Source organism: Chlamydomonas reinhardtii, chromosome 3, assembly GCF_000002595.2.
Source record: "Chlamydomonas reinhardtii strain CC-503 cw92 mt+ chromosome 3, whole genome shotgun sequence".
Classification (NCBI taxonomy): domain Eukaryota; kingdom Viridiplantae; phylum Chlorophyta; class Chlorophyceae; order Chlamydomonadales; family Chlamydomonadaceae; genus Chlamydomonas; species Chlamydomonas reinhardtii.
Genome location: NC_057006.1, coordinates 5,192,789 through 5,215,052, shown reverse-complemented (window position 1 = coordinate 5,215,052; position 22,264 = coordinate 5,192,789). Strand labels below are relative to the sequence as shown.

The following is a 22,264-nucleotide window of genomic DNA, read 5'->3' as shown; positions in this document are numbered from 1 at the left end:
CCCGCCGCATGTGGGGCGTGGGCGCATGTGAGCTAACCGAATTGCGTTGGACATTCTGACAGTGTTTGCGCTCAATACTATCTCTAAGTGTGCCTCGGTAGAGCTGCGTGAAGTGCCAACGAAGGGCGGACTCATCCTGGCTCCCGCGGCTGACGCCTCCGCTTGCGGACCGTGAGGGGAGGCTGCTGCTGGCTTGACGCCTGCGCGGAGGGGCGCAGAGCAGCGCAGCGATGGAATCTTCGGCCTTCAAAGTTGTGTGCGACTCCTGTGATGCGAAGCTTGCGACTGTCTTCTGCCACTCAGACGGTAGGTCCTTGACAAATCAGTTGCATCTAGCAAGGTCAGGCTGTCGGAAGCCCTGAATTGGCGCCGCCTCAAAGCTGGCGCGCTGTTCGCTGAGGAGCTCCTGTCGCGTTTGTTTGCAGGCGCGTTCCTGTGCCCACAGTGCGATGCCCAAGTGCACAGCGTCAATAAGGTGCGCCTTGCCTACCACCTTATTGAGAGTTACAGGGGGAGGCTGGGCAGGCGAGCGAGCGGCCCGGCGGTGGCCATTTCCTTTGCCAAGGGAACACGCTGGGGAGTCGAGGCAGACCCGGCGCCCGGCGCACAAAAGCTGAAAACATATAGCAATCATGTTTCAACTGTATGCGATTTGCATTGGGTTTCCAGCCTGACATAAGTCGAACAGAACACTTGTCCGCAGGCTGGATCACTAATTGCGCCCAGCCACCTGACTATCATAGCTCATACACCAATAATGCAAATTAATGATGTCGGTGATCAGCGGTGACCGTGTACACGCGGTGCAGAGTCCGCCCTGTCTGCCTCCAGAGTCCGCCCTCCCATCGTTTGCTGTCCCGCAGTTGGCGCAGCGGCACGTGCGCGTCCCTTGCCAGTCCTGCCCGGTATGGGCCTACCGGGAGGCCAAGTCGCGAGGAAGACTCCTGGACATGCCCCTGGCGGCATGCCTGACGCGCAACCTGCAAATGGACATCTTCGACGGCGCCACCCCATGGCCCGCCACGGCCACCAACCCGAGCAGTGCGGCCACAGGCGCCATGGGCACCCCACAGTCCGACACCTCCAGCCCGCAACCCACGACGGGCCTGCAACCGCAGGCCGCCTCTCCCGGCAGTGAGGCGCCCTCCGCCGCGCCCAACACTCACGCTGCCGCCGCGTGCGCGTCATGGCCGCGTAACGGTGGTGCGCTGGCCGCGGCGGCCTCCAACACGCAGGCGGTGCCGCAGCCCAGCCTCGGCGAGCGGCCCATGTCACCGGAAGATCCGATCGACGTGGCGCGCAACCCGCTGGCCATGTCGCCGTTCTCCACCTGCAGCGGCACGCTGCAGGCCGCGGCCTCGGCCGGCCCTTCGGTGCCGGCACACGCGCAGGAGCGGTGGAGCCAGCAGGGCGTGGCGCAGGCGCACGGCTCCGCCGCGGCCGCACCTGGACAGCTGGCGGTTGCGGCCGCGTCTCAGCAGTCGTTACAGCGGGCCGCCAGTCAGGAGCTGATGGACGCGGTGGACAGCATGGACGTCGCCATGCTGCTGGACACATTCGGCGCGCCGCTGGACAAGGTGCAGGAGCAGCAGCAGCAGCAGCAGCAGCAGCAGCGCAAGCAGCCGCCTGCGCCACAGATGTCCGGCAAGCAGGCAACAGACGCCCTGCTGCAGCGGCAACAGCAACAGGAGCAGCTGGTGCAACAGGCCCAAGCGCAGCAGCAGGCCATGCAATACGCCGCAGTCGCGGCAGCTGCGACAGTACAGCGACAACAGCAGCAAGTGATGCCGCATTCGCTGCAGCAGCAGCAGCTGCAGCAGCAGCAGCAGCTGCAGTCCACTGCGCTCATGTCTGCGGCTTCCACGTCTTTTCCCGGCGCTATGCAGCAGCCGCTGGCGGCGGCCGCCGGCTGGCCCTCAATTGCGCAGCAGGCTCAGGCCCGGGCCCAGATGCAGATCCAAGTGCAGGTGCAGCCGCTCCCGCAGTCGCAGTCACAGCCGGAGCAGCAACACCAGCATCAGCAACAGCTGCTTCAGATGCAGCTGCAGCAGCGGCATGCACAGGTCGCAGCCGCTGCAAACCTGGCGCTGACCGCCTCAGAGCCCATGGCGGTGCCGGGCCAGCGCCAGGCGTTCGCCATGCGGTCCCTGTCCGGCCTGTCCTGCGTGTCCAGCAGCCACAACAACGAGGGGCCGCAGCCGCTGGGCTCCGCGCGCAGCAGCAACACCGTGCTCATGCAGTCGCTGGAGCAGCAGATGGGCGCGGCCGCAGGGAACATTGGCGGCGGCGTGGCCGTGACGCTGTCAGGCGTGGCGGCAAGCCTTCCGGCGGGCATGTCCGACCTCGCTGCCATGCAGCGCCTGCAGCCGGTGCAGCAGCACCACCAACAGCACCAACAACAGCAGCAGCAGGCGGCAGTGGCGGCGTTGGCGGCGGCGCAGCAGCAGGTAAATGCGCTGCAGCGCTCATCCACTGGCCCCTGCGACGTGCCGCGCACGTCGCCCATCGCCATCGGCTCCGGAATGAATGCCGCAGCCCTGGCAGAGGCAGCGGCGCGGCGCAACGCCTCCCTGCGCGCCGGGCTTGGCCTAGGCGTGGGGCTGTCTGATCCCGGCACGGGCGGCGGCCTGCGCGGCCTTTCGCTTGCATCCAGTCTTCCGTGCGGCTCAGCCTCCGGCACCTCCGGCTCTGGACTGGCTAACGCAGCCGCCGGGCTGGGACCGGCCGCCGGCTCCATGACGGCGTTTGCCATGCCGCCGCCGGCGTCAGCTGCAGCCGTGGCGGCCGCCGCAGCGCAGCACCAGCAGCACCATGCTGCTGTCTCGCAGGTGCTGCCGCCAGCCGTCAACCTGATGTCCGGCATGCAGGTGAACGCGAACGCGGGCGGTGCCAACATCGCCGGCATGGCGCGCTCCGTGGGCGACGCCTCGGCGGGCGGCAGCTTCGGCACCGTGCCCATTGCGCCCATATTGGGCAGCGGCGGCTCCACCTCCGTCAGCCCCAACTGCAACAGCGCCTGCGCCGCCAACACCCTCGCCGGCGCGAACAGCGAGCTGGGGGCCCTGGGGGCCGGCGGCGGCGGCGGCATGCTGGGCGGCCTGTCGCCGCAGCAGCTTGCCGCCTGCGCTGTGCTGCCGGGCTCCGCGCCGCCGGCTCTGGGGCTGGCCACCTCACTGTCCATGGTGGCGAGCCGCGGCGGCTCATGCGAGCTCAGTGACGCGGCGCTGACCACGCGCATCAGCAGCGACGGCCTGGACGTGCTTGCCGGCATGGGCATGGGCAGCCTGGGCTGCGCGGCCGGCATGTTGGGCATGAGCGTCGCCGAGGCGGAGGGCCTGATGTCTGGTGGTGCGGGCGGCGAGGGTGGCAACAAGTTCCGCCACAAGCGTGTCATGCGGATGAAGGCCATCGCTGACGGCGCCAAGAAGGTGCGCGCCGCCGAGTGCAAGAAGACGCTGGCCGACGCGCGGCGCCTGCGCGGCCGCCTCGCCAAGGCCAACTCAAGCGGCGACTTGGGAGAGCTGTGTGCGGTGGAGGAGGACGGCACCGAGACGGAGGCGGACGCGCTGAGCGGCGGCACCGGAGCCGGCGGCGGCGGCGGCATCGGCCCCGAGGCATCGGTGTGCACGGCGCCTGCGGGCACCGGTCACCACCTGCCCGGTGTATCCAGCGGCGGCAGCTGGGGCCTGGGCCACGGGCTGGGCGGCAGCTTCCACCAGCAGCACCACATGCAGCGCATTGACGAGGAGGGCGGCATGAACGAGGGCAGCTCGCACTTCACCAACATGTCCGCCGCCGCCACGCCGGCGGCGCTGGCCGGTGGTGACGCCGGCGCGATGGCGCTGCGCCGTGCGCAGAGTAGCAGCGTGTTGGAGGTGGCCCGCGGCCACGGCACCATGTCAGCCCCGGGGCCGCTGATGCTGCAGCAACAGAAGAAGCCGCAGCTGCAACAGGCCCTACAGCCGCAGCAACAACAGCAGCAGCAGACTGCGTCGCTGCACGCCAACGCAGTGGCGGCGGCTGAGCTGGCCCTGGCGACCCAGGACTGCGTCATCACGGAGCAGGACCTGGCGGCGCTGGGTTTTGACGACCTGCCGCAGCTGTCTGGCGGCTTCAGCAACGGCACGGCGCTGAACAATGTGAGTGCGTGGCGTCGCGAACAGGGGCCTGCCAAGACTGCTTGGGGTTGGACCTGGTCTACTTGTAGTCTTATCTTGTGAGGATGCTTCAATGCTTGTTCCTGTACTGGCGTTGTTACGCATTATGTGATGGTATGTGCGCGCAGGAAGACATGGATGAGTCGGCTGAGTCCAACGACGCGGCACGCAACTCGCAGAAGCACTCGCCCGAGGACCAGCAGCAGCAACAACAGCAACAACAATACCGGCAGCAGCTGCTGCCGCATCAAAGCTCTCTGCAGCACCATAACTCCTTTGACCACGCGCAGGCCTCGGCGCAGCACCAGCAACAGCAGCAACAGGCTGCTATGTCGCACGTGCAGCAGGCGCTGTCATCGCAGGGGCCGCCGCCGCAGCAACAGCAGCAGCAGCTGATGGGGCCGCCGCCGGAGCCTCAGCCGCTGGGGCTCCAGCACTCGATGTCGGTGCAGTCCATCCAGTCCATGCAGTCCTCGATGCCGCCGCCGCAGCAGCACCAGATGGGCCTCCCGCGCGGCACACCGGCGCAGTCGATGGCGATGGGCATGGGCTCGGCCCAGGCGCAGCTGGAGCAGCATTTCGTGATGCAGCAGAACCAGGCCCACGCGCAGGCCCAAGCGCAGGTGCAGGCACAGGCCCAAGCGCAGGCCCAAGCACAGGCACAGGCGCAGCAGCTGCAGCTCCAGATGCAGTTGGCGCAGATGCAGCGCGGTCAGGTGCAGGTGATGGTGCAGCCGCAGGTGGCGCCAGCGGTGCAGCTGCAGCAGCAGATCCAGCAGCTGCAACAGCAGGTGGCCATGCAGCAGGCGCTGCAACTGCAGCACCAGCAACAGCAGCAACACCAGCAGCAGCACCAACAGCAGCAGCAACACCAGCAGCAACAACAACACGCCCAGTTGCAGCAGCAAGCGGTCATGCAGCACCAGGCACAATTGCAGCAACAACAGCAGCAGCACATGCAGGCGCAGCTGCAGCTGCAGCAGCAATACCAGCTGCAGCAGGCGCAGCAGCAGGCGCAGCAGCAGGCGCAGCAGCAGGCACAGCAGCAGGCGCAGCTACAGGCGCAGCAGCAGCGCAGCCTGTCTGTGCTGGACCGCCCAATCATGTACGGCACGGACCGCTCGCAGTTCTCAGCAGCCCAGCTGAGTCTGCTGGATTCAATCCTGACTGACCAGTACAAGCCCAGTGGCATGAGCGGCCGGCACTAGCCCGCCACCTCGGTGACTCGGAGCACGCAACGCGAAAAGCGTGAAGCAAACATGCCAACTGGAGCAGTGCGTGTTGCGCCGCCTAGGCCTAGGTCTGTGATGCATTTATTCGTATGGTTTCGGCGCTGTGTCCCGCTTTGCGCTTGCCTGTTTGTTGTGATCTGTATTTGTGGCAGGAGCTTGGGCTGGGTGAGGACAGCCCGATCAGATAAGGCTAAGCTTTGTTCCTCGGCGTAATACAGTATTGGTTACATGCCATTGGCAGGGCAAGCAGTGCCGACAGCAGGACTGAGTCGATTCCCTCACATGGCACTGCAGCACACGTGGGCATTAAAACAAAGGTTTACGCGACCGTTTGGCATGCTCGATAAAGGATGTTGCCGCGAATCTTGTACGGTCGTGCCGCGCGCGTGTGTTGTGCTTGCAGCGTTGGTGTGCTGAAAATTGGTGTAGCATGCATGGCTAAGCTCGTCGATACTCGTTTCGTGAAAGCGTGTGCGCGTGAGCGTGTGTACACTTGCCGGGTGCCGAAGCGATGCGGATGTGCGCGGAGGTTGGGGAGAAAGCCGCTGGTGGGTGTCTGGGGGTTTAATGCGCGACACGGGGAGGTTCGGGCTGACCGAGGGCAGCAGCAAAGAGCATGAGAGACAGGGATTCTCTTGTGACCTGAAGATTGAGCAGGGGGCGTTTTGCCATGATGGGGGGGGGTCTTGGAACGCTGAGCGCACGCTGCTTTGGAGCCAGAGAGGCGCGTCCATGTGCTGTTGTTGTATAGGCGCAATGGAAATCAGTCGGGAACAAATGTGGACTTGCAATGCCTCCAGCTCGCTTGGTACGGCTTCGCAAGTGTTGGCGATGATACGAACAAAGTGAGGGGGACCGGGATCAAGCCATCATTTTAATACGGGACAGTTGCCGCACCTAAGGCGGCCCTTAGCGGTCGGGTTAGTCCCAGCAGGTTGGTACGGTCTGTCAGGGGGGTTACGGCCAGCAGGCCCGCGCGCAAGGATTGGCGTGCGGGAGCCTTGCGCAGCCCTGAACCTAACGCTGCGAGTGCTATTGTATGTACCCACCGTGGGGATGTTCGCACCAACCGTAGTCGACTGGACACCGATATTGCTTGCCGGGCGCCGGCTATGCAACTACACTATAATACCTGTGTTTTGGGGTAGTCTCTGACGGCTAGGATTCTCTCTACGGGATGGTCTCAGCCGCCGAAACCACGATAATGTGTGTGTGATGATACCGCTCATCTTAGATCTCGGGATGTCTCCGATGCGCATGGAGCGGCGCCGGGCCGGCTCCTCCCCTTGACTTTCCTGGAAGAGGGGCCGTGTAGCTTGGATGCTTCTGGAGGCGCCTGGCACAGGTGCTGCTGTACTAGCAGTAAACTCGCAGAATAAGGTGCAAATGGGCACGCAGTGGCAAACATGGAATGCGGCGAGCAAAGGACTGGAGGGCTGGAGCACGGTAAACTGTGGTGTTGGGGGTTCTCAGGTGTAGCACCCATCGGCGGGGTGTGGACGACTGACAGTCACGTGGCGTGGCCACATGTAGGACCTGGCCTCACGTTGAGCAGGCTTCCCTGCCTGTGAGGTACGAGCAGAAGGGGCACTCTTCAACTTCGAGGCAAGATAGCAGAATGCAGATGGGTCGCTGAATTGCCGTATTGGCTAGCTCGTGTGAGCAAGTGCGGTGAAGTATGGCTTGAGCATTTTGATGTAATATACTAAGCAGCATCACGCTACACCAACACTCGCATCCAAAGGTTGAGCGGGTGCTGGCGCCATAGCGGGTCGCAGCGGGTGCATGCTTGCCATCGCGCCCTCAACTTACAAGCAGCTCAGCGGTGCACCTGGTGGATGTACCTGCAGGATGACTATATCCCACATTCCCACTATCCCCTCGTTGCAAATGGAGTTCCCGTAAGACGCAACAAGCACTCAGCAACGCACTCAGCAACGCACACAGGGAGCGTGCGGTTTCCAAAACTGCATGCCGCCTCGGGCACGAACACACACACGCCGGTGCAGGTTGGACAGGTGCAGGTTTGGTGGGGCGGGGGCAGGTGCAGGTTTGGCCGGGGCAGGTGCAGGTTTGGGCGGGGCAGGTGCAGATGCACTTGCGACCTAGGGAGGAGAGGATTTGCCCGCTATGTGTTGCAAATGAAGTCGAAGATGAGAATCATGTGCTCATGCGGTGTACGGCCTACGACCAGTTGCGTTTGGGTAGCGAGATCGATTTTACAGGCGGAATGCAGGCCGTCATGCAGAATGCGGACCCAGCCAGGTTAGCCGCGTTACTAGATTCCATTTGGGAGCACAGGAGCATAAGCACCCCCATTCGGGGACCAAACTAGCTGCATATATAAGTGTTGCAGGCGTTATAAGGGCCCCCCGGCCCGGGCCTAGGTTTCTACAAGGACAGGAATGCACGTCGTGCTCACCACCTTGTAACCACACACACACACACACTTGCCGAGTCGCTGCTTAGGAGGCCACTGGCCACCTTGGCTTCAGTGGGGCCTGCGCTCGCGCCCATGTGGCTCAGTGGCTGCCTGGGCGCGTACCAGCATAACCGTCGTGGCTGTGCGATGGGACAGTGTTAAGGCAGGTTGGTGAAGTCCCATAGGGTGCAGCTGATTCCAGACCCCAGCAGATGGCACATAGTTTGCAACGGCAGTGCATAGCTGGTAGGCAGTAGTGCCCTGCGCCGGAGCAGGGACTCGTGTGTTCTGGGCATCCTGCCTCGCTTCGCCCTCGCGCGGACGCCACAGGCTAGGCCTCGGTGACGCCAAACAATTCCTTGTCATGAACACAAGGAGACTCGCATGCCTGTCACCGATTAAAGCTTGCCGCCATCCCTTGCCGGCGCCGCTCCAGACACAAGAGCGCACGGCTGGCGTTGTCCAGGCCTCCGTTCGCCCATCCTGCGCCTTGCCAACTTACTCATCGTTCTCGTGTTCAACTCGTTCTCGCTCAACCGTTCTCGTGCTCAAATGGAAGGTAACAACCTATTGCGGCACAGCACGGCGGTACAGCACTCAAGCTCGTGCACTAAACGGGGTGAGGCGGCTCTCGCGCCACAAAAATCGAACCTGTGACGACTCGATTCGCTTAGCGCAATGAAGCGCCCAGATAAACATACAGGATGCCACCTCCATACACCGCGCCCCACATTATCCCATGGCAAAAAGTGCATAATCTAAGCCACAAGTCTCTGGCCAGCCTTGTGATTGCGGGTACGACCGTAACGGTATCTAAACCTTCCCCACATGCTATAAATGCGGTAAATGCGCAAGCAGAAATACGTTACTTCCTAAGGAGACCGTCGGACCTGTTTATTCCTCGTGCTGAAACTAGCAAGAGCACGAGATGACCGTGACTTGCATCCCATGTGATGATGTAACTCTCGACCTGTGCCACCGCGTTATCGCACTGCGCAACGTAGCCACAATGCACGGCTACTTGTTGCTGCAGCAAAAGCCGCACAGCTGGTTTCTATCAACAATACCGTACTACTGCAGGCTCAGTCCCGAGTGCACACCCGTGATGGGGCATTATGAAAGGCAAGTCCCTGGCCAGCCTTATGATCGCCGGCTTACAACGGGGACAATCCAAAGCTTGCAAGCACGCCAGGGACCAACTGATGATGCCAGGGGACCAACTTTCCGCCACCAACACCCAGGGTTGCTGCAAACCCTCCCGCTGTCCGTGCCTTAGCTGCAGCCAGCCTTATGCTGCAGCAGCGTTCTCGGATGCCACCGAACCGGCCATGCCCTGAGCCAGTTCCTCCCTGGCCAGCCAGCTCCGCCGCACGCCAGCGCCACCAGCGCCGTACATGGCGCCCAAGCCAACCAGGCCCGCGGCCGCCCCCTGCCGCCAGCCAAGCAGGTCGCGCAAGACGGGCGATGCGCCAGTCATGAGCGGCGCAGCGCCAGCAGCGGCGCCCGCGGCAGCACTCACACTGCCGTTGCCACCGCAGCCCGTGAGCACGGCACTTCCCGGCGGCGCCACCTGCATTCGCGTCTGCTGCGTCTGCTGCTGCGCTGCCCCCGCCGCCACGCCTTGCGTGGCCCAGCTCCCTCCCCCCGGGCGCTCCAGCGCGGAGCGGAACTTGACGCGCTCCCACGCCGCCCACACGCCGCGCCCCGCCCGGCGCCGTTCGGCTGCCGCCGCCGCCAGCAGCAGGTCTGACGGGTCAAACTGGTCCAGGCTGCTGACGGCGGCGCCTGCGTCCGGCGCGGCACTGGGGCCCGGATCGGGCAGGCCAGCGCGGCGGGCGTCCAGTCGGGCGGTGAGGTCACGCAGATGGTGGGACACGCGCGCCGCCACCGCGGTGTGCAGGCGGTCGGTGGGCCAGGCCTCGGCACGTGCAGCGTGCAGCAGGTCAGCCACCGGGATGGGTTCGCCCACCATCACATCAATCTGTGCACGTGTAAGGGATGACCAAGAGCAGTCCGGTGAGGCGGAGCGATAGTCCCGACACGTTTGCATCCATGCTGCATGTGATGTGTGTGTTCGCTAAGAGGTGTGGGCAGTTATGGCGCCGCACTGCCCTTGAACATATCAGTCCACCCGCGCAACCTCTCAACCATCCAGCCTCCGCCGCCACCCGTTCCCTGTGCTCCTCCACTTCTGATCCGTAATACTCATCCTTACAGCACTCCCCTCCCCGCTGCACCTCGTCCCGCACACCCACCTTCTGCCCTGTCGCCGGCAGCACCGCGCCGCGCGGCAGCACGCCCTCCATGCCGCGGTGCACGAACGGCACCACCAGCGGCGGCGGCGCCTCCTCCGGCACGCTCGCCACCAGCCGCCCCACGCCCTTGCGTACCGCGCCCAGCGACACGCCGTCCGGCGAGCGCGTGCCCTCCGGGAAGATGTGCACCCAGTCGCCGGCGGCCAGTCGCGACTCGGCCGCCGCCATGCCCGGCTGCGCCAGGCCGCCGCCGCGCACCACCGGCAGCACCTTGGCGGCTCGGAACAGCGGCACCAGCGCCGCGTAGCGGAAGCAGCGGTCGCTGGCGCACAGAGTCCACCTGCGGCCGCAGGAGTGCAGGGGTTAACGTTGAACCAATCCCGTAAGGCAACAGTCGCGCGGCAAGGAGTGCGGGGGGAAGGTTGCAGCCGGGGCGGCAGGCTCAAGCAGGTGCTACAGTGCCGCACCGCATCGCACACATGATCTTTGCCCTTTCCTTTCATTGCGCCCTCTGTAACACACGCCACAGGGGGAGGAGGAGGAGGCGCACAAAGGCCCGCTGGAGGACCCGCCCGCCACCACACCTTAGTTTGTCCGGCTGCTGCAGCGCCGCCTCCGGCAGCAGCGCCGACACCACCAGTGGGTCGTCCAGCGCCGCCACGTGGTTGCACACCGTGATCAGCGCCTGGCCGGCTGGCCGCTCCAGCGCCGCAGCCAGGTGTCCGCCGCCCTCCACGGAGGTGGTGTTGAGGCTGGTCATGTAGGCGCGCGACGCGCTGCCCACCGCCAGCAGCACCATCCGCTGTGTGTGTGGGAGGAGATAGAGGGAGGAGAGAGCGGTGTCAAACGGGTGTCCAGGTGCATGCCGGGCGACGTGCCGTGGTGCGTATGTGTGTGTGGGGGATGCTCACGGACCCGGCACACCAGGTGTCTGAAGCTAAGGTGTGCGGCCCGAATCCGTACCGTGCCGTGTGACAAACAGGCCAACACGAACGGGCGGGCACACCCGATTGACTCACACGAAGGAGGCCGTCCGAGCCGAAAATGGTCTCCAGCTCCATCGCGCTGGCGCCGGCGCCGCCGCCAGCACTTGTGCTGACCACGCCCCCGCTGCGCTGCACAGCCTCAGTCACCATTGCCCCGCTGGAGGCCGCCATCATGACAGCTGCAGGCTGCTGGTCCCGCTGCGCCGCCACCGCCACCGCTTCACCCACCGTCGCCGGCGCTACTGCTGTCACCGCGCCGGCGGCGCTGCTACTGCTGGCCCCGCCTAGGTAGCTGTTCAGGCGGGACACCTTATCGTCGAAAGCCTGGCGTATCTGGTTCGCGCGCAGCTTGGCGCGCAGCTTTCGTGCCTGGTAAGCGGCCCGCAGCTCGGCGACGTCCACGGATGCCAGCAGCTGGGTCTGCAGCCTGGCGAGGGACTGGTCGAGCGAGGCGTCCGCATACACGCGCTCCACATAGTAGTGGGCGGGGCCCGCCTCGCCCGCGCCATCGCCACGGTGCGCCGCGGCAACCTTCCGCAGGAACTCCTGTGTGTTTGTGGCCGGGGTGGCAGGTCAGGAACTGAAGGTCAGCTTCCTGTGGCGGGTCACGCGTCAGCGGGGCAGTGTGTCAACGTTGCCAAGCTGTTGCCTTCTAGTTCTAGATGTACCTTGTAGGAGGCTTTAATTAGCTGGAAGTTGGACTGGAAAGGCATTCTTGATTCGGCGCGCCAAGCACAGCGCTTCCTGAGCGGCGCTCCCCGAAATATAACCGAGACCCCTGGGCTTTCCACAGGTTGCTTCAGAACCAGACGATGCAGAATTGTCAAGCCATGTGCAAGACCGTGTTTGCAAGGTGATCTGGGTGCTCAGCGAGCGCGTAGGAGAACTTTGTCGAGCGACTGGCCGAGATTCTCGGAAAGCCGGGGCTGCCGGCAGCGTGCTAAGTCAGTTTTTGGCCTATGCTAGAAGTTGTGTCTACGTACAGAGCTAATAATGTAACAACGGTTTGCCAGTTTGCCCGTTGGACCGGGAATGAGAAAGCATGCCCCCATGCAGGTGATGCAGCGGGTTTTGTTTGGCCCAGAGTTTGGGCCCGAATCCAGGGCAAAGTGTCAGTTTTATTTTGGTGGTCGTCTCTTATGACTGGTGGGCTGAACTAAAGCTGCTCGCAACACCGGAAATTTTCGACGCTTCTCTGTGTCCTGACGCCCGTCGTGTTGACTATTGAACTGTAGTTAAGTGCTTGAGATTAAAAAAGGTTGAATCCGGGCAGCTTTGGAGCGGGTCGGCGAGCAGCTCGCGCCCAAACGCAGCCAGCGAGACTTCCGTCAGCCGGTACGCAATGGTTTAGCATAAGGCGAGGCACTGCAGCTTAGTAGCATCACTGCCTGTCACGGGCTTGTCAGGAGGGCAAGGAGACTTCGGGCTCGAGCGCCGTGGCGCGCATGCGGGCTTCACCGCGCTGTGTCTTGCACCATGCGGACATACCAACCTGATGCGGTGGCTCTGGGCTCCCTCTAGAGATGGCGCTGCTGCAACGTCGTGACCTCGCTGTCTGCAATCGGGGATTCGGGGTTATCCCGGACGCTGGGCGACTGGCAAAGCCTTCTTTCTGTGCTGCGTCCTACCCAAGACTGCTGACAGTCGCCGTTCTTGCGGCTATACAGGCTGACAGCCTGCCTGCTGGCCGTGGAGCCGTAAGGCGCTAGTGTTGCTGGGGCGTGCAGTTGACGGTCACCATGGCCCGTCGCGGTGAGTCCCAGGGACCCCCCGCCTACAACTGCGCAACCGCTTATGATAGTACTGCCTGGCGCGGTTAGCCGTCAATCTTGTGAAGGGGAGTGTCCAGGGGAGTGCCCAGGGGAGCACCCAGGGGGTAATGAAGTGTCACTGTGGCTGCATATGGCGCAGGTGCGGGTTGCCCGTTGATAGCGTACCGTGGCGACGAGCCGCTACCCGGCTTACAGGAGCTCTTTAAAAAGGGCGAGCAGAATGTTGAGGTGAGGTCGGGGGCTGTACGCGCACGGGCACATCGTTGCCGGGTTGGGCACGCGGGTTTAGCAGCGGGGGCTGTTACAGGCCATGATGCCTGAGGTGGAACGCGCCCAGTGTGTAGAGACATAGTCGCCTTGTAAATCGCCATTCGTAGCTGTCATGCTGGTAGGTGGTGCATGCGGGCGGTGCGTGGTGGTGCGCGGTGGCCATGCATCCAGCTAGCCGCATGGGTGGCGCCAAGCCAGCGCTGCATGGTTGATGCGATGCTCACATGACTTTGTTGGGGCTGGCCACAGGTGGTCATCTCGCCAGAGTACATGACGAAAGATAACAAGCGGGTAAGCACGCATGTCACTTGTGGCCTGCAGTTGTCAACGGCGGGTGGGGCTGGTGGCTGCGGATGCTGGTGCCTGCGGTGGGCTCGGGGGGGAAGGCACTTGGGGGTCTATCACTATTACATCAGGCCGAACATAATTCTGCTCGCATTCAGGCGCACGAAACAGTTACGTAGCATATTCCTGACCTTCATCACGGAACAGGTCAAGTCGCGGCAGATCTGGGGTGACACGGTGTACACGTCGGACTCGGACCTGGTGGCGGTGCTAATGCACATGGGCTTCTATGCACACTACCTCTCGCACCCTCCCAACACCGTGGCGGAGTTCCGCGCGCTGCTGAAGCTGCTCCCACCTCAGGAGAAGTACAACTCCCGCGCGCGGTTCGTCAAGTCGCGGCTGTGGTGCTCACCCGGTGACGGCTGCTCGTACCAGGTGCGCTGGCAGCGTGTTGTGCGACCAGGGGTGGGGGGACGCATTGGAGGCGGCCAGGGTGGGGGAATGCATGGGAAGCACCGTGGTGGGGCAGCAGGTGAAGGAGCGGACGGGGAAAGGGATCACTCGGCAGGACCGTGAACTTGCGCGGGCAACATCGTGTTACTTGCCCCGCATGTACTATTTCCCGCATTGCCGTATGCAGGTGGAGCGGTGCTGGCTGACGACGCGCACTGGTACCGCCATCGATTTGCAGCCGTGCGTGGACGAGGTGCCCGCGCCCTACCCCACCGTGCAGCCCATGAATGCGGACCGCCAGATGACCACCCGCACCAAGAGCAAGTCAGTACGGGTGGTGGCCGGTTCACGTGGGCCCTTCGCGTCTCGTCACGGTCTACTATCCTGCGTCGCGGGCTGTGCTCTGAGGGCTTCTACGTGCTCGCACGCTAGCGAGGCCAGGGCGACGCAATCACGACCAGCACCGCTGAGTTTGCTCTGCCCCCACATTCTTGCCCTCACAACAGGGTGAGCCAGGAGGTTTCCATCCAGTTCAATCTGTGCAATGAGCCCTGGCTCAAGTACACGCTGTCGGCCATCGCGGACAAGGGCATGAAGCACAGCGGCTGGACCAGCGCGCGCCTGCGCAGCGAGGTCCTGTTCCTGGAGACCAACAGGTGGGAGCCGTGAAGGGCGGCGCGGAGCGGAGGGCTGAAGAACTGGGAGATGGATGCGTGGGTTTGGTGGTAGGAGTACCGTAGTGTGTAGAGGGCAGACAAGAACGGCAAACCTCTATGTGCTACCGGCACCATGGCATCATGCTAATCCCTGTATCCCGCTTGCGCTCCGCAGCGAGCGGTACCAGCTGTGCAACGTGTCGATAAGCGACGACCCCAAGGGCAAGGTGAGGGAGAAGTCGGGCACAGGAGCAAATAAACGCACGATCAGGCCCCAACAGGTTACAGCCCTTGTTATGCCTTGCGCCTTGCCCGCGACTATTGTTCTCGTAAACCCACTGCTCTGCTGTGACCACCGGGTATATTGTGCCGACCGTCGCATCGCGTGCTGCTACTGCTGTTGCTACTGTCTCTGCAGGACTTGTTTACTTTCGCGCGCTGCAAGGCGCCGCTGCCGATCAGCCTACTGCAGAAGACGGGTGTGCCCCAGCCGGCGGAGCTGGTGGAGGTCGTGGAGAAGGACATTGAGTGGGAGGAGTTCAAGGTGCGCAAGCAGGGAAGGTTGTCACTGCTTTAGGGCGCAGTCCTTAAAGAGGTCGCCGTGGGTGCTACATTTGCATTAGGGGACCCGGGCCGCGCTTTTTCCTTGGTAACTCCCCCGTTTAAGAGCTGCCGCCTGCTTAACCTGCGATGTGTTATTCATGCTGTCTGCAGTGGGGCGTGTCCTCGGTGAACCTGCGCGGCAAGGAGTACGTGCTGAAGCGGATGCACTTCATGAGCAACACACGCGGGGGCGACCTGGAGCTGTAAGCCCGTGCAGGCGGGGCGGGGAGACGGCGCGTAGTTGGGGCGTGAAAGATTGGCGATGTTGTTGTGTGCTATGTTGCTAACAGCCAGCACAACAGGATGATGTGGACATGGGCAGTGGGAACTGAGGCATGAGTCTAGAGCTCGAGACTGGACAGAGGGCAGCTAGGGAGCTGAGGCTCGCGCTGGAGGTGGAAATGTTCGAAGCAATGCGCCATGCAGTGCAGGGAAGTACCGGATGTCGACGGCGCTCTATAGATACGCAGGTTGGGCCTAGGCCCCTCACGGGCCGTCGTATACACGACGAGCCCGCTATGGTTGCGGTGTAGCCTGGCGTGGTGGTCAGTCCGGGTGAACCAGGTCAAATGCTACTTGACGCCAGCTCATGGCAACTTAATGACGAGTGTTGCGGAACTAATGCGTACGCAGACCAGAGCGGAACTTGTGCTAATCGGCATTGTCTCACACGTGTCAGCCCTGGGCTACGGTGCTTGCCGCCATGTTCTAATCCTATGTTGGGCGCCTGGGGCGCAAGTTGCAGCGTGGTCTGTGGACGGCGCCATTTATCCAAGCTGACACGACAAAGTTTCTGGTTTACTATAGGTTACCTGCCCCTGAACATGTCATCCTGGGTGGTCTCGCGAAGGCCGCGGGCATAGTCCTCAGGCTCTTGGCACGCCCTGAATACCCATCGCACAACTGCTCCTGCGTGTCATACCCCCTGGGCCCCTTGCGGTACTGAAGTCTCTCCCTTTCCCAGGTCTAGGCTACCGTGCATCACCAGATAGCGTCACGCAGTCAAGCGCATGTAAGGAAGGGCAGCACCTGGCCAGTGAGTCAAGGTTTGCGGAAAAGCGCGCTCATCCACGTCACGTCGCCTCAATCCGTGAACCCAGCAGGCCAGGATGATTAATTGCCCGCATTCTCATGGAGATAAACGCGACCTGAGGGCACCGAGGGACCTGGGCCAACCTCCGGGCGCGGATCGCATGCGTGCAGCTACCTTTCATCAGGCTGAGGCGCATGCCGCGCGTCTAAATTCGCGTTGTAAAGGTGCATGCTAATTGGAACTGGGTCATGCACGTCCGCGGCCATTTAAGGACCTGGCGCGGCTCACATGCAGAGTGCTGGACCGCGAACGTTCACAGGAAGCTCCATAGGGTCCGTCCAATCGACACATGCCTTTAGATTCCATGTCCTAGCACCCTCAAATTTTGCTGAGCACCAAAACCTGCGGAAATCGCCTCCCAATCCCAAAAGTACGACCCATGCACATCTGGTTCGCCCGGGCTCAAATTCTCCGCGCGCTCCCAAACAAACCATACCTGGAAACACCTCGTATCACTTTAAAAATGAAGGCTACTCTGCGTGCCCCCGCTTCCCGCGCCAGCGCTGTGCGCCCCGTCGCCAGCCTGAAGGCCGCTGCTCAGCGCGTGGCCTCGGTCGCCGGTGTGTCGGTTGCCTCTCTGGCCCTGACCCTGGCTGCCCACGCCGACGCCACCGTCAAGCTGGGCGCTGACTCTGGTGCTCTGGAGTTCGTCCCCAAGACCCTGACCATCAAGTCCGGCGAGACCGTGAACTTCGTGAACAACGCTGGCTTCCCCCACAACATCGTCTTCGACGAGGATGCCATCCCCGTGAGTCTATCATGGGTTCATGGTTTCAATTGGCCGGGCAGATCACGCAGTTTGGTTGGCTCCGGATGTGCGAATCGCATTTGCTTGCACAGCGACATAACGCCGACAGCTCGCGCGAATTCGTGTTTGCTGTGCACATTGCGCTAGATTTGCTTGATCAGTCGTAGGGGACTCCCAATCCACCGTCTATCGTTAGCGGTTCAGCGGGGTGCCACGTCCTCAGCGACATGCGACACGTCCACTGCCGCGACTGACTTTCCTCTCCCTCCCCTCTCTATCTATGTGCAGTCCGGCGTGAACGCTGATGCCATCTCCCGCGATGACTACCTGAACGCCCCCGGCGAGACCTACTCGGTGAAGCTGACCGCTGCCGGCGAGTACGGCTACTACTGCGAGCCCCACCAGGGCGCTGGCATGGTCGGCAAGATCATTGTCCAGTAAATTGCTGGCGGCTGCCTTCATTTTGTGACCGTGTGTGTTTCGGGGTGTGGGGTCGGGGGTTTTTGCGGCGTCCGGATGGACGCAGAGAGCGTGTAGCTCTGTAACTTTTTCCTCGGACAATTTCTCTTGAGCCTCGTGCCCCTCGCTCTGGGTTCGGATGGGTGACAGCTGTCTCAGTGGGGGGTAGGTGCAGCTGAGGGGCAAGAATACACGGGAAGGGTAGGGGTGACAGCGCCAGAACAAGGACATCGGAAGCATAGGGGACCACGGGAGGGATAGGTTGGCTTGCTCAGACAGGGTTAAGCGCTGGGTCACACAGTAGGACAGCCTGAAACGAAGGTCACTTCAGCGCATACGCGGCGTGACAGATGACAAGTTTCAGACAGATGCGGGATGGTCCCCTTCACAGCGGGTGTGCGTGTGACAGCATGGTACGGTCGTGTTCCCATGGGCTGTTGTCCGCATGGGTGGTGTGATTGCGATTGCCCACTGACCAAGACCAGTCACGCAGCAAAGCGCGGAATACAACCTTGCTTGTTCTCGAAGAACCATGGCTGCTTGAACGGTGCATAGCGTCATAGCGTGCGTCAAACCGCAGGCTTGCGCCCGTCACGCCAAGCCACACGCCTGCCTGTGCCTCAGTCAAACACGTGCTCCAGCTCGAAGCCCGGATCCAGGATTGCGGGGCCGAAGGACGACAGGTCCAGCCCATCCAAGATCAGGTTCTCAAGCGCCTGCAGCCGATACAGGGTTGGTTGCGATGAGATAGGTTGAGGGACAGGATGGCGTAGTCCGGATCATGTGCAGCGTACTTTTATTGACGATGCTCTAAGAAACTACTTCCAGATCCCAGCATTCATGAACAATCAAGTTGCGACCGCAACGCATCAGCGCGCGGCTGGTCGGACGCCGGGTCAAGACGTTATGGTCGGACGACTACTCCTGCGCCAGCCCACTGCTGTCGGCAGGCAACACTCACTAACACTCCAGCTGCACAAGCTCACCTCTTCCAGCCCTGTCTCGCCGATCAGCACGGCACCCTGCACAGCAGGTGGCCACACGACACACGCAAGCGACAGGGCCGGGGCCCACTGATATGCGAACTTGTCAGACACAGCGCAGCTACATAACATACGAGCTTTAGGACGCCGGAGTGGCGCAGCTTGGCGCGCGGTTATCTCGTCAAAGGTAACGTAGCAGTTGCTGTCGCTGCTCATGCTCACGCTTTTCGTTTTGCGTGTGCTAGCTTCCTGGCCTCAGCTCTACAACGTCATGTTCGCTTGTTTGCTTGTGTTGCGTTTTTCAAGCACATCGACAATCAGGTTTATCCGTACCGTGCCACCAGCCCTTCCCTATCTCACCTGCAGCCTGCCGCGCAGCAGCAGCAACCGCACGAAGGATGGGCCGCCGCCGTCCTCCGCCTCACCCTCTCGGCTGTATAACCGCGTGTCCTCCGCCGGCTCCTGCTCCAGCCGCTGGCCGTTGTACAGCCCCAACAGCACTACCTGCGACATGATCACCGGATTGCCAAAGCCATAGGTTTATTTGGTGCGAGTTTGGCGAGCTGCTTATTAGTGGTGATGGTTGTGCACATGGGACAAGCGCAGAGGCCAGACCACGGTCCCGGGGTGCTTGTCGCAGCTTGGCAGGTGCGGGCTTGGTGCCATGTATGCCCGGTGGCCCATGTTGTCGATGGCCAGACGCACCTGCAAACCACCCCTACCACCTCCCTACTTTAACCAGCCAGGTCTGCCGTCCCGGCCGACGCACCTTGAACCCCAGGAAGCGCGTCACGTGTGTGAAGAGCTCAAAGTTGAAGCCTGATGCGAGCTCGTCCGACAGGCCCGCCATGCAGCGTGCCGCGTATGTGCCCATGACACGCGCCTTGCAGTCAAGCCGTACAAGCAGGCAGGCATCAGCATGGGTACGGTATGTTGATGACAGGCTTGCGTGGCCTCCCCTGGTCATCCATGTGATAAGCACAACACAGCAATGTCCCTGGGCACAACCCCGCCACACCTGCGTCCACAGCCGATGCTGGAACCAGTGCGGGCCCGCCAGCTGCGCGCCGCCGCCGTCGTCGGCGCTGGCGGTGCACCAGTGCTCACAGCTGCAGCAGTCGCCTGCCGCCCACACGGCGGGGTGGCTGGTGCGCATGTCGGCACCCACGACCAGGCCGCCGTCGGGCCCCCGCGCCAGCTCAGGCGGCAGCCAGGCCGTGTGCGGGTCCACGCCGATGCCCACCACCACAAGGTCCGCGCCCAGAACCTGCGTGTGCGGTAGTGTGTTTGTTAAGGACAGGCGAACGCATGCAGCAAAACCCCGCGCGCTTAGCAGGGTACCGTGTGCAGGTATTGTGGGTGGGAGAAGGCAAACATGAAAGTCCTGGTGCTGCAGCTTCCAAGCAATGGCAACGGCCAGCGGGTTGTACAGAAGGCCCTGCTGCCCGCTTACTTTGCCGGTTGAAAGCGTCACGTGCAGGGGCCACGGCTCGGCCGAGGTGCTCGCGCTGCCACTACTGTTGCGCTCTGCGTCCTCACCAGCAGGCCCCGCCGTTGCCGGCGCATGTGGGTGTAGCGCGGACGCCTGGGCCGGCTCGGCCGGTCTCGCGTGATGCGCTATACGTGTCACCGTCGACGAAAACTCTAAGCGCAAATGGAAACTCTCGGGATCAGATGCTGGCCCTGTTTCCAGCGCCGCTGACGCGGAGCTGTTACCAGACGCCCCGCCTGCCCCACGCCCACTGCTGCACGCCGCGCCCGCCTCTCCCGTCGCCTTTGGTTCGTACACCAGCACGGGCGACTGCCCTGCCTGCCCCTGCCCGGCATCCTGCTGCTCGCGCCTCAAGCCCCGCAGCAGCTCCCTGGTCCATGCGGGGCCGGCTGCATGCCCCATATGCCGGTAGCGATCACGGGCCTGCAGCCCAGCCTCATATCCAGGCGATCGCCCCGCCAAATTCGCCGCAGGCGGCAGGAGTGCCTCATCCGCCACGGCCATCTGCGGCGCAGCCGGGCTGCTCACATCCACCGCGTCCACTGCTACGCCTGATCCCCCTGTTGCACCTGTAGTACCAAGGCTGGCTGCCGCCGCAGGCGCGATGTGCTGGAGCAGGAATGCGGCTGCGTCCAGGTCGAAGAAGGCGTCTCCGATGTGTCCGTGCTTCAGCACCCACACCAGCTCGCGACCGCCCCCGGCAGCGCTTGCACCAGCAGGCGACCCAGCTGCGGTGTCGGCTGCCCTGCTGCAAGTGCTGTTGGCGCTGTTGGCGTTGGTGGGGCAGACTGCACCTGTGGCGTGACTACCGATCAACTCTTTCCCTGCCAGCGCCCCCGCCAGCTCAAGCGCGATGCCGCCGTTCCCAACCAGCACCAGCCGTCGACAGCTGCGCAGCCGGAGTGCCAGCTCCTGCACCAAAGCGTCGACATGTGTAGAATTGCCCCCACAATCAGGTAAAAGTGAATTGCTGTAGTCAGCAAGCAGCAACGGGAGCAGGACACCTGGATGCGTCCGCTTCGCCATTGCCGAGCTCTTCCCCGCCGCACACAAATGCACGGAGCCACCGCGCACCTGCACGCTGTCAGTGTCTCGAAGTGTCATTACGGCGGGGTGATTAGCGCCCGGCACCCCTAGCTCCTGTGGGGATGCGGCGCACGCAAGTCCGTTACCCGACACTGCCTTAGCATGTCTAGATTACTGACCTGACTGTTTCTATTATAGGTAGACTGGGTGTGGGGCGTGGGAATGGGGCGTGGGAATGCCAGCGCAAGAGGCGGCACGCTTTGGGAGGAAACATGCCGTGTGGCACAGGGGGCGGCGCCGCAGTATGATATGTACTGACTAGTTGGAGCGCGGTCTACTACTACAGTAATACACACCCGCGCGAGCCCCTACCCCGACCGGGATACGGCAGTTGTCAGAAAGCCTGCCCAGTGCGGAGCCGGGAGCGCACCTTGGGTCGCGCCCCGGTGCAGATGCACAGCTTGTCGAACGCGATCTCGCCGCCGCCCGCAAGCTTTACCACCTGAGGACGATGGCATGCCACGCACCCAACGGCCTCGGATACCAAACTTCCAGCAATATCTACAAGTACCGCACGTCACGAGATACCTAGCCAACGCTGTATCCTGTTCTGGCTGTTCCTGCTACGCACCTGACGCTGCAGGTCAAGCCCCTCCGCCGCGCCGTGCACAGCCCGCAGCGCACCGTCACTTCCGGCAGCCAGTTCCGGCAGAGACGTCTCCACCACCTGCAGGTATTCACGCAGAGATTTTGCCATAAGCTTCATGTAGTACTGCAATCACGGTGTTTGCGGCGTGTGCAGCAACCAGCTGTGGCGGTGCTGGCGCCACGGCACGAAGACTACAGCCTACAGAGCAACTGGCCGCCCTGTGGCTCACCTCCAGCTCCTCCAGCAGGCGACCAAGCCGGGCCACTTCTCGAACCCCCTTTATAACCGGGCTGGCGCTGATGAGGACCACGCCTGATCAGGGGCCGAGGAAGATTGGTGTGGGCGACCGGGTGAGGGTGAGTGAGGGCAGGGGGCGAAGGATGGCCGCAACCAGGGCGGGACAACGGGCTCACTTGAGGCCACTCCAGCACCACCGGTCCGTTCCTCGCTCTCATTCTCCTGTTTTACGCAGCGAGCTAGCTCCAGCGCGCAGCAGACTCCCGCTATGCCTCCTCCCAAAACCGCGTAGCGTGTCATTCTGCCATTTGCAAGGGGTACGCCTGGAAAGTCAGATGTGCTGGCAAATCTGACATGAAGAAAACACGTTAATATCCTTGTATGAGTTGCTGTAATGCTGAAAAGGGGAAGAGTCGTCGAAAACACAATGCAATTCTCCATTGCGCGCTTGCTTCTGAAAGACATAATGGTAAACGACCCACC

The 22,264-nt window shown here is 62.7% G+C and overlaps 5 protein-coding genes across 5 annotated transcripts; 3 read left to right on the top strand and 2 right to left on the bottom strand.

The window, feature by feature from the left end:
- Positions 1–84: 84 nt before the first annotated feature.
- On the top strand, positions 85–7,102 carry CHLRE_03g182700v5 (uncharacterized protein). Its single transcript, XM_043061065.1, has 4 exons — positions 85–306; positions 426–475; positions 864–4,139; positions 4,286–7,102. Exons 1-4 carry the CDS (start codon positions 231–233, stop codon positions 5,363–5,365), a joined length of 4,482 nt encoding a protein of 1,493 aa, XP_042926194.1. The 5' UTR covers positions 85–230; the 3' UTR covers positions 5,366–7,102.
- An 890-nt stretch (positions 7,103–7,992) lies between these two features.
- On the bottom strand, positions 7,993–12,028 carry CHLRE_03g182650v5 (uncharacterized protein). The gene is made up of 5 exons (XM_001702867.2): positions 11,721–12,028; positions 11,086–11,598; positions 10,651–10,868; positions 10,067–10,406; positions 7,993–9,792 (listed from the first exon to the last, which is right to left on the bottom strand). Exons 1-5 carry the CDS (start codon positions 11,763–11,765, stop codon positions 9,100–9,102), a joined length of 1,809 nt encoding a protein of 602 aa, XP_001702919.1. The 5' UTR covers positions 11,766–12,028; the 3' UTR covers positions 7,993–9,099.
- Positions 12,029–12,163: 135 nt separating this feature from the next.
- CHLRE_03g182600v5 (uncharacterized protein) lies at positions 12,164–16,122 on the top strand. The gene is made up of 10 exons (XM_001702901.2): positions 12,164–12,387; positions 12,720–12,804; positions 12,964–13,052; positions 13,344–13,385; positions 13,587–13,817; positions 14,023–14,159; positions 14,342–14,491; positions 14,667–14,718; positions 14,910–15,035; positions 15,206–16,122. Exons 2-10 carry the CDS (start codon positions 12,792–12,794, stop codon positions 15,299–15,301), a joined length of 936 nt encoding a protein of 311 aa, XP_001702953.1. The 5' UTR covers positions 12,164–12,387; positions 12,720–12,791; the 3' UTR covers positions 15,302–16,122.
- A 252-nt stretch (positions 16,123–16,374) lies between these two features.
- Positions 16,375–17,492, top strand: CHLRE_03g182551v5 (uncharacterized protein). The gene is made up of 2 exons (XM_001702900.2): positions 16,375–16,935; positions 17,224–17,492. Exons 1-2 carry the CDS (start codon positions 16,651–16,653, stop codon positions 17,374–17,376), a joined length of 438 nt encoding a protein of 145 aa, XP_001702952.1. The 5' UTR covers positions 16,375–16,650; the 3' UTR covers positions 17,377–17,492.
- Positions 17,493–17,662: 170 nt separating this feature from the next.
- CHLRE_03g182550v5 (uncharacterized protein) lies at positions 17,663–22,194 on the bottom strand. Its single transcript, XM_043061064.1, has 11 exons — positions 21,958–22,194; positions 21,774–21,856; positions 21,527–21,622; positions 21,326–21,397; positions 20,944–21,009; positions 19,831–20,781; positions 19,396–19,644; positions 19,147–19,260; positions 18,738–18,881; positions 18,381–18,416; positions 17,663–18,110 (listed from the first exon to the last, which is right to left on the bottom strand). The coding sequence occupies exons 1-11, from the start codon at positions 22,079–22,081 to the stop codon at positions 18,015–18,017; spliced, it is 2,031 nt and encodes a 676-aa protein (XP_042926193.1). The 5' UTR covers positions 22,082–22,194; the 3' UTR covers positions 17,663–18,014.
- Positions 22,195–22,264: the final 70 nt, after the last annotated feature.

What these genes read in the sequence shown, in the direction of transcription:
- CHLRE_03g182700v5 (XM_043061065.1), top strand. Translation starts at nt 231, where the DNA reads ATGGAATCTTCGGCCTTCAAAGTTGTGTGCGACTCCTGTGATGCGAAG. An exon ending in AAGTGCACAGCGTCAATAAG is followed by an intron (nt 476 to 863) that starts GTGCGCCTTGCC and finishes GCTGTCCCGCAG; the next exon opens with TTGGCGCAGCGGCACGTGCG. An exon ending in ACGGCACGGCGCTGAACAAT is followed by an intron (nt 4,140 to 4,285) that starts GTGAGTGCGTGG and finishes ATGTGCGCGCAG; the next exon opens with GAAGACATGGATGAGTCGGC.
- CHLRE_03g182650v5 (XM_001702867.2), bottom strand. Translation starts at nt 11,765, where the DNA reads ATGCCTTTCCAGTCCAACTTCCAGCTAATTAAAGCCTCCTACAAG. An exon ending in TAATTAAAGCCTCCTACAAG is followed by an intron (nt 11,599 to 11,720) that starts GTACATCTAGAA and finishes ACAAACACACAG; the next exon opens with GAGTTCCTGCGGAAGGTTGC. An exon ending in CAGCAGCCGGACAAACTAAG is followed by an intron (nt 10,407 to 10,650) that starts GTGTGGTGGCGG and finishes CTGCGGCCGCAG; the next exon opens with GTGGACTCTGTGCGCCAGCG.
- CHLRE_03g182600v5 (XM_001702901.2), top strand. An exon ending in ACCACCCGCACCAAGAGCAA is followed by an intron (nt 14,160 to 14,341) that starts GTCAGTACGGGT and finishes CCCTCACAACAG; the next exon opens with GGTGAGCCAGGAGGTTTCCA. An exon ending in CTGTTCCTGGAGACCAACAG is followed by an intron (nt 14,492 to 14,666) that starts GTGGGAGCCGTG and finishes TGCGCTCCGCAG; the next exon opens with CGAGCGGTACCAGCTGTGCA.
- CHLRE_03g182551v5 (XM_001702900.2), top strand. Translation starts at nt 16,651, where the DNA reads ATGAAGGCTACTCTGCGTGCCCCCGCTTCCCGCGCCAGCGCTGTGCGC. An exon ending in TCGACGAGGATGCCATCCCC is followed by an intron (nt 16,936 to 17,223) that starts GTGAGTCTATCA and finishes ATCTATGTGCAG; the next exon opens with TCCGGCGTGAACGCTGATGC.
- CHLRE_03g182550v5 (XM_043061064.1), bottom strand. Translation starts at nt 22,081, where the DNA reads ATGACACGCTACGCGGTTTTGGGAGGAGGCATAGCGGGAGTCTGCTGC. An exon ending in GCACCGGGGCGCGACCCAAG is followed by an intron (nt 21,010 to 21,325) that starts GTGCGCTCCCGG and finishes GCATCCCCACAG; the next exon opens with GAGCTAGGGGTGCCGGGCGC. An exon ending in GCGAGACAGGGCTGGAAGAG is followed by an intron (nt 18,111 to 18,380) that starts GTGAGCTTGTGC and finishes TATCGGCTGCAG; the next exon opens with GCGCTTGAGAACCTGATCTT.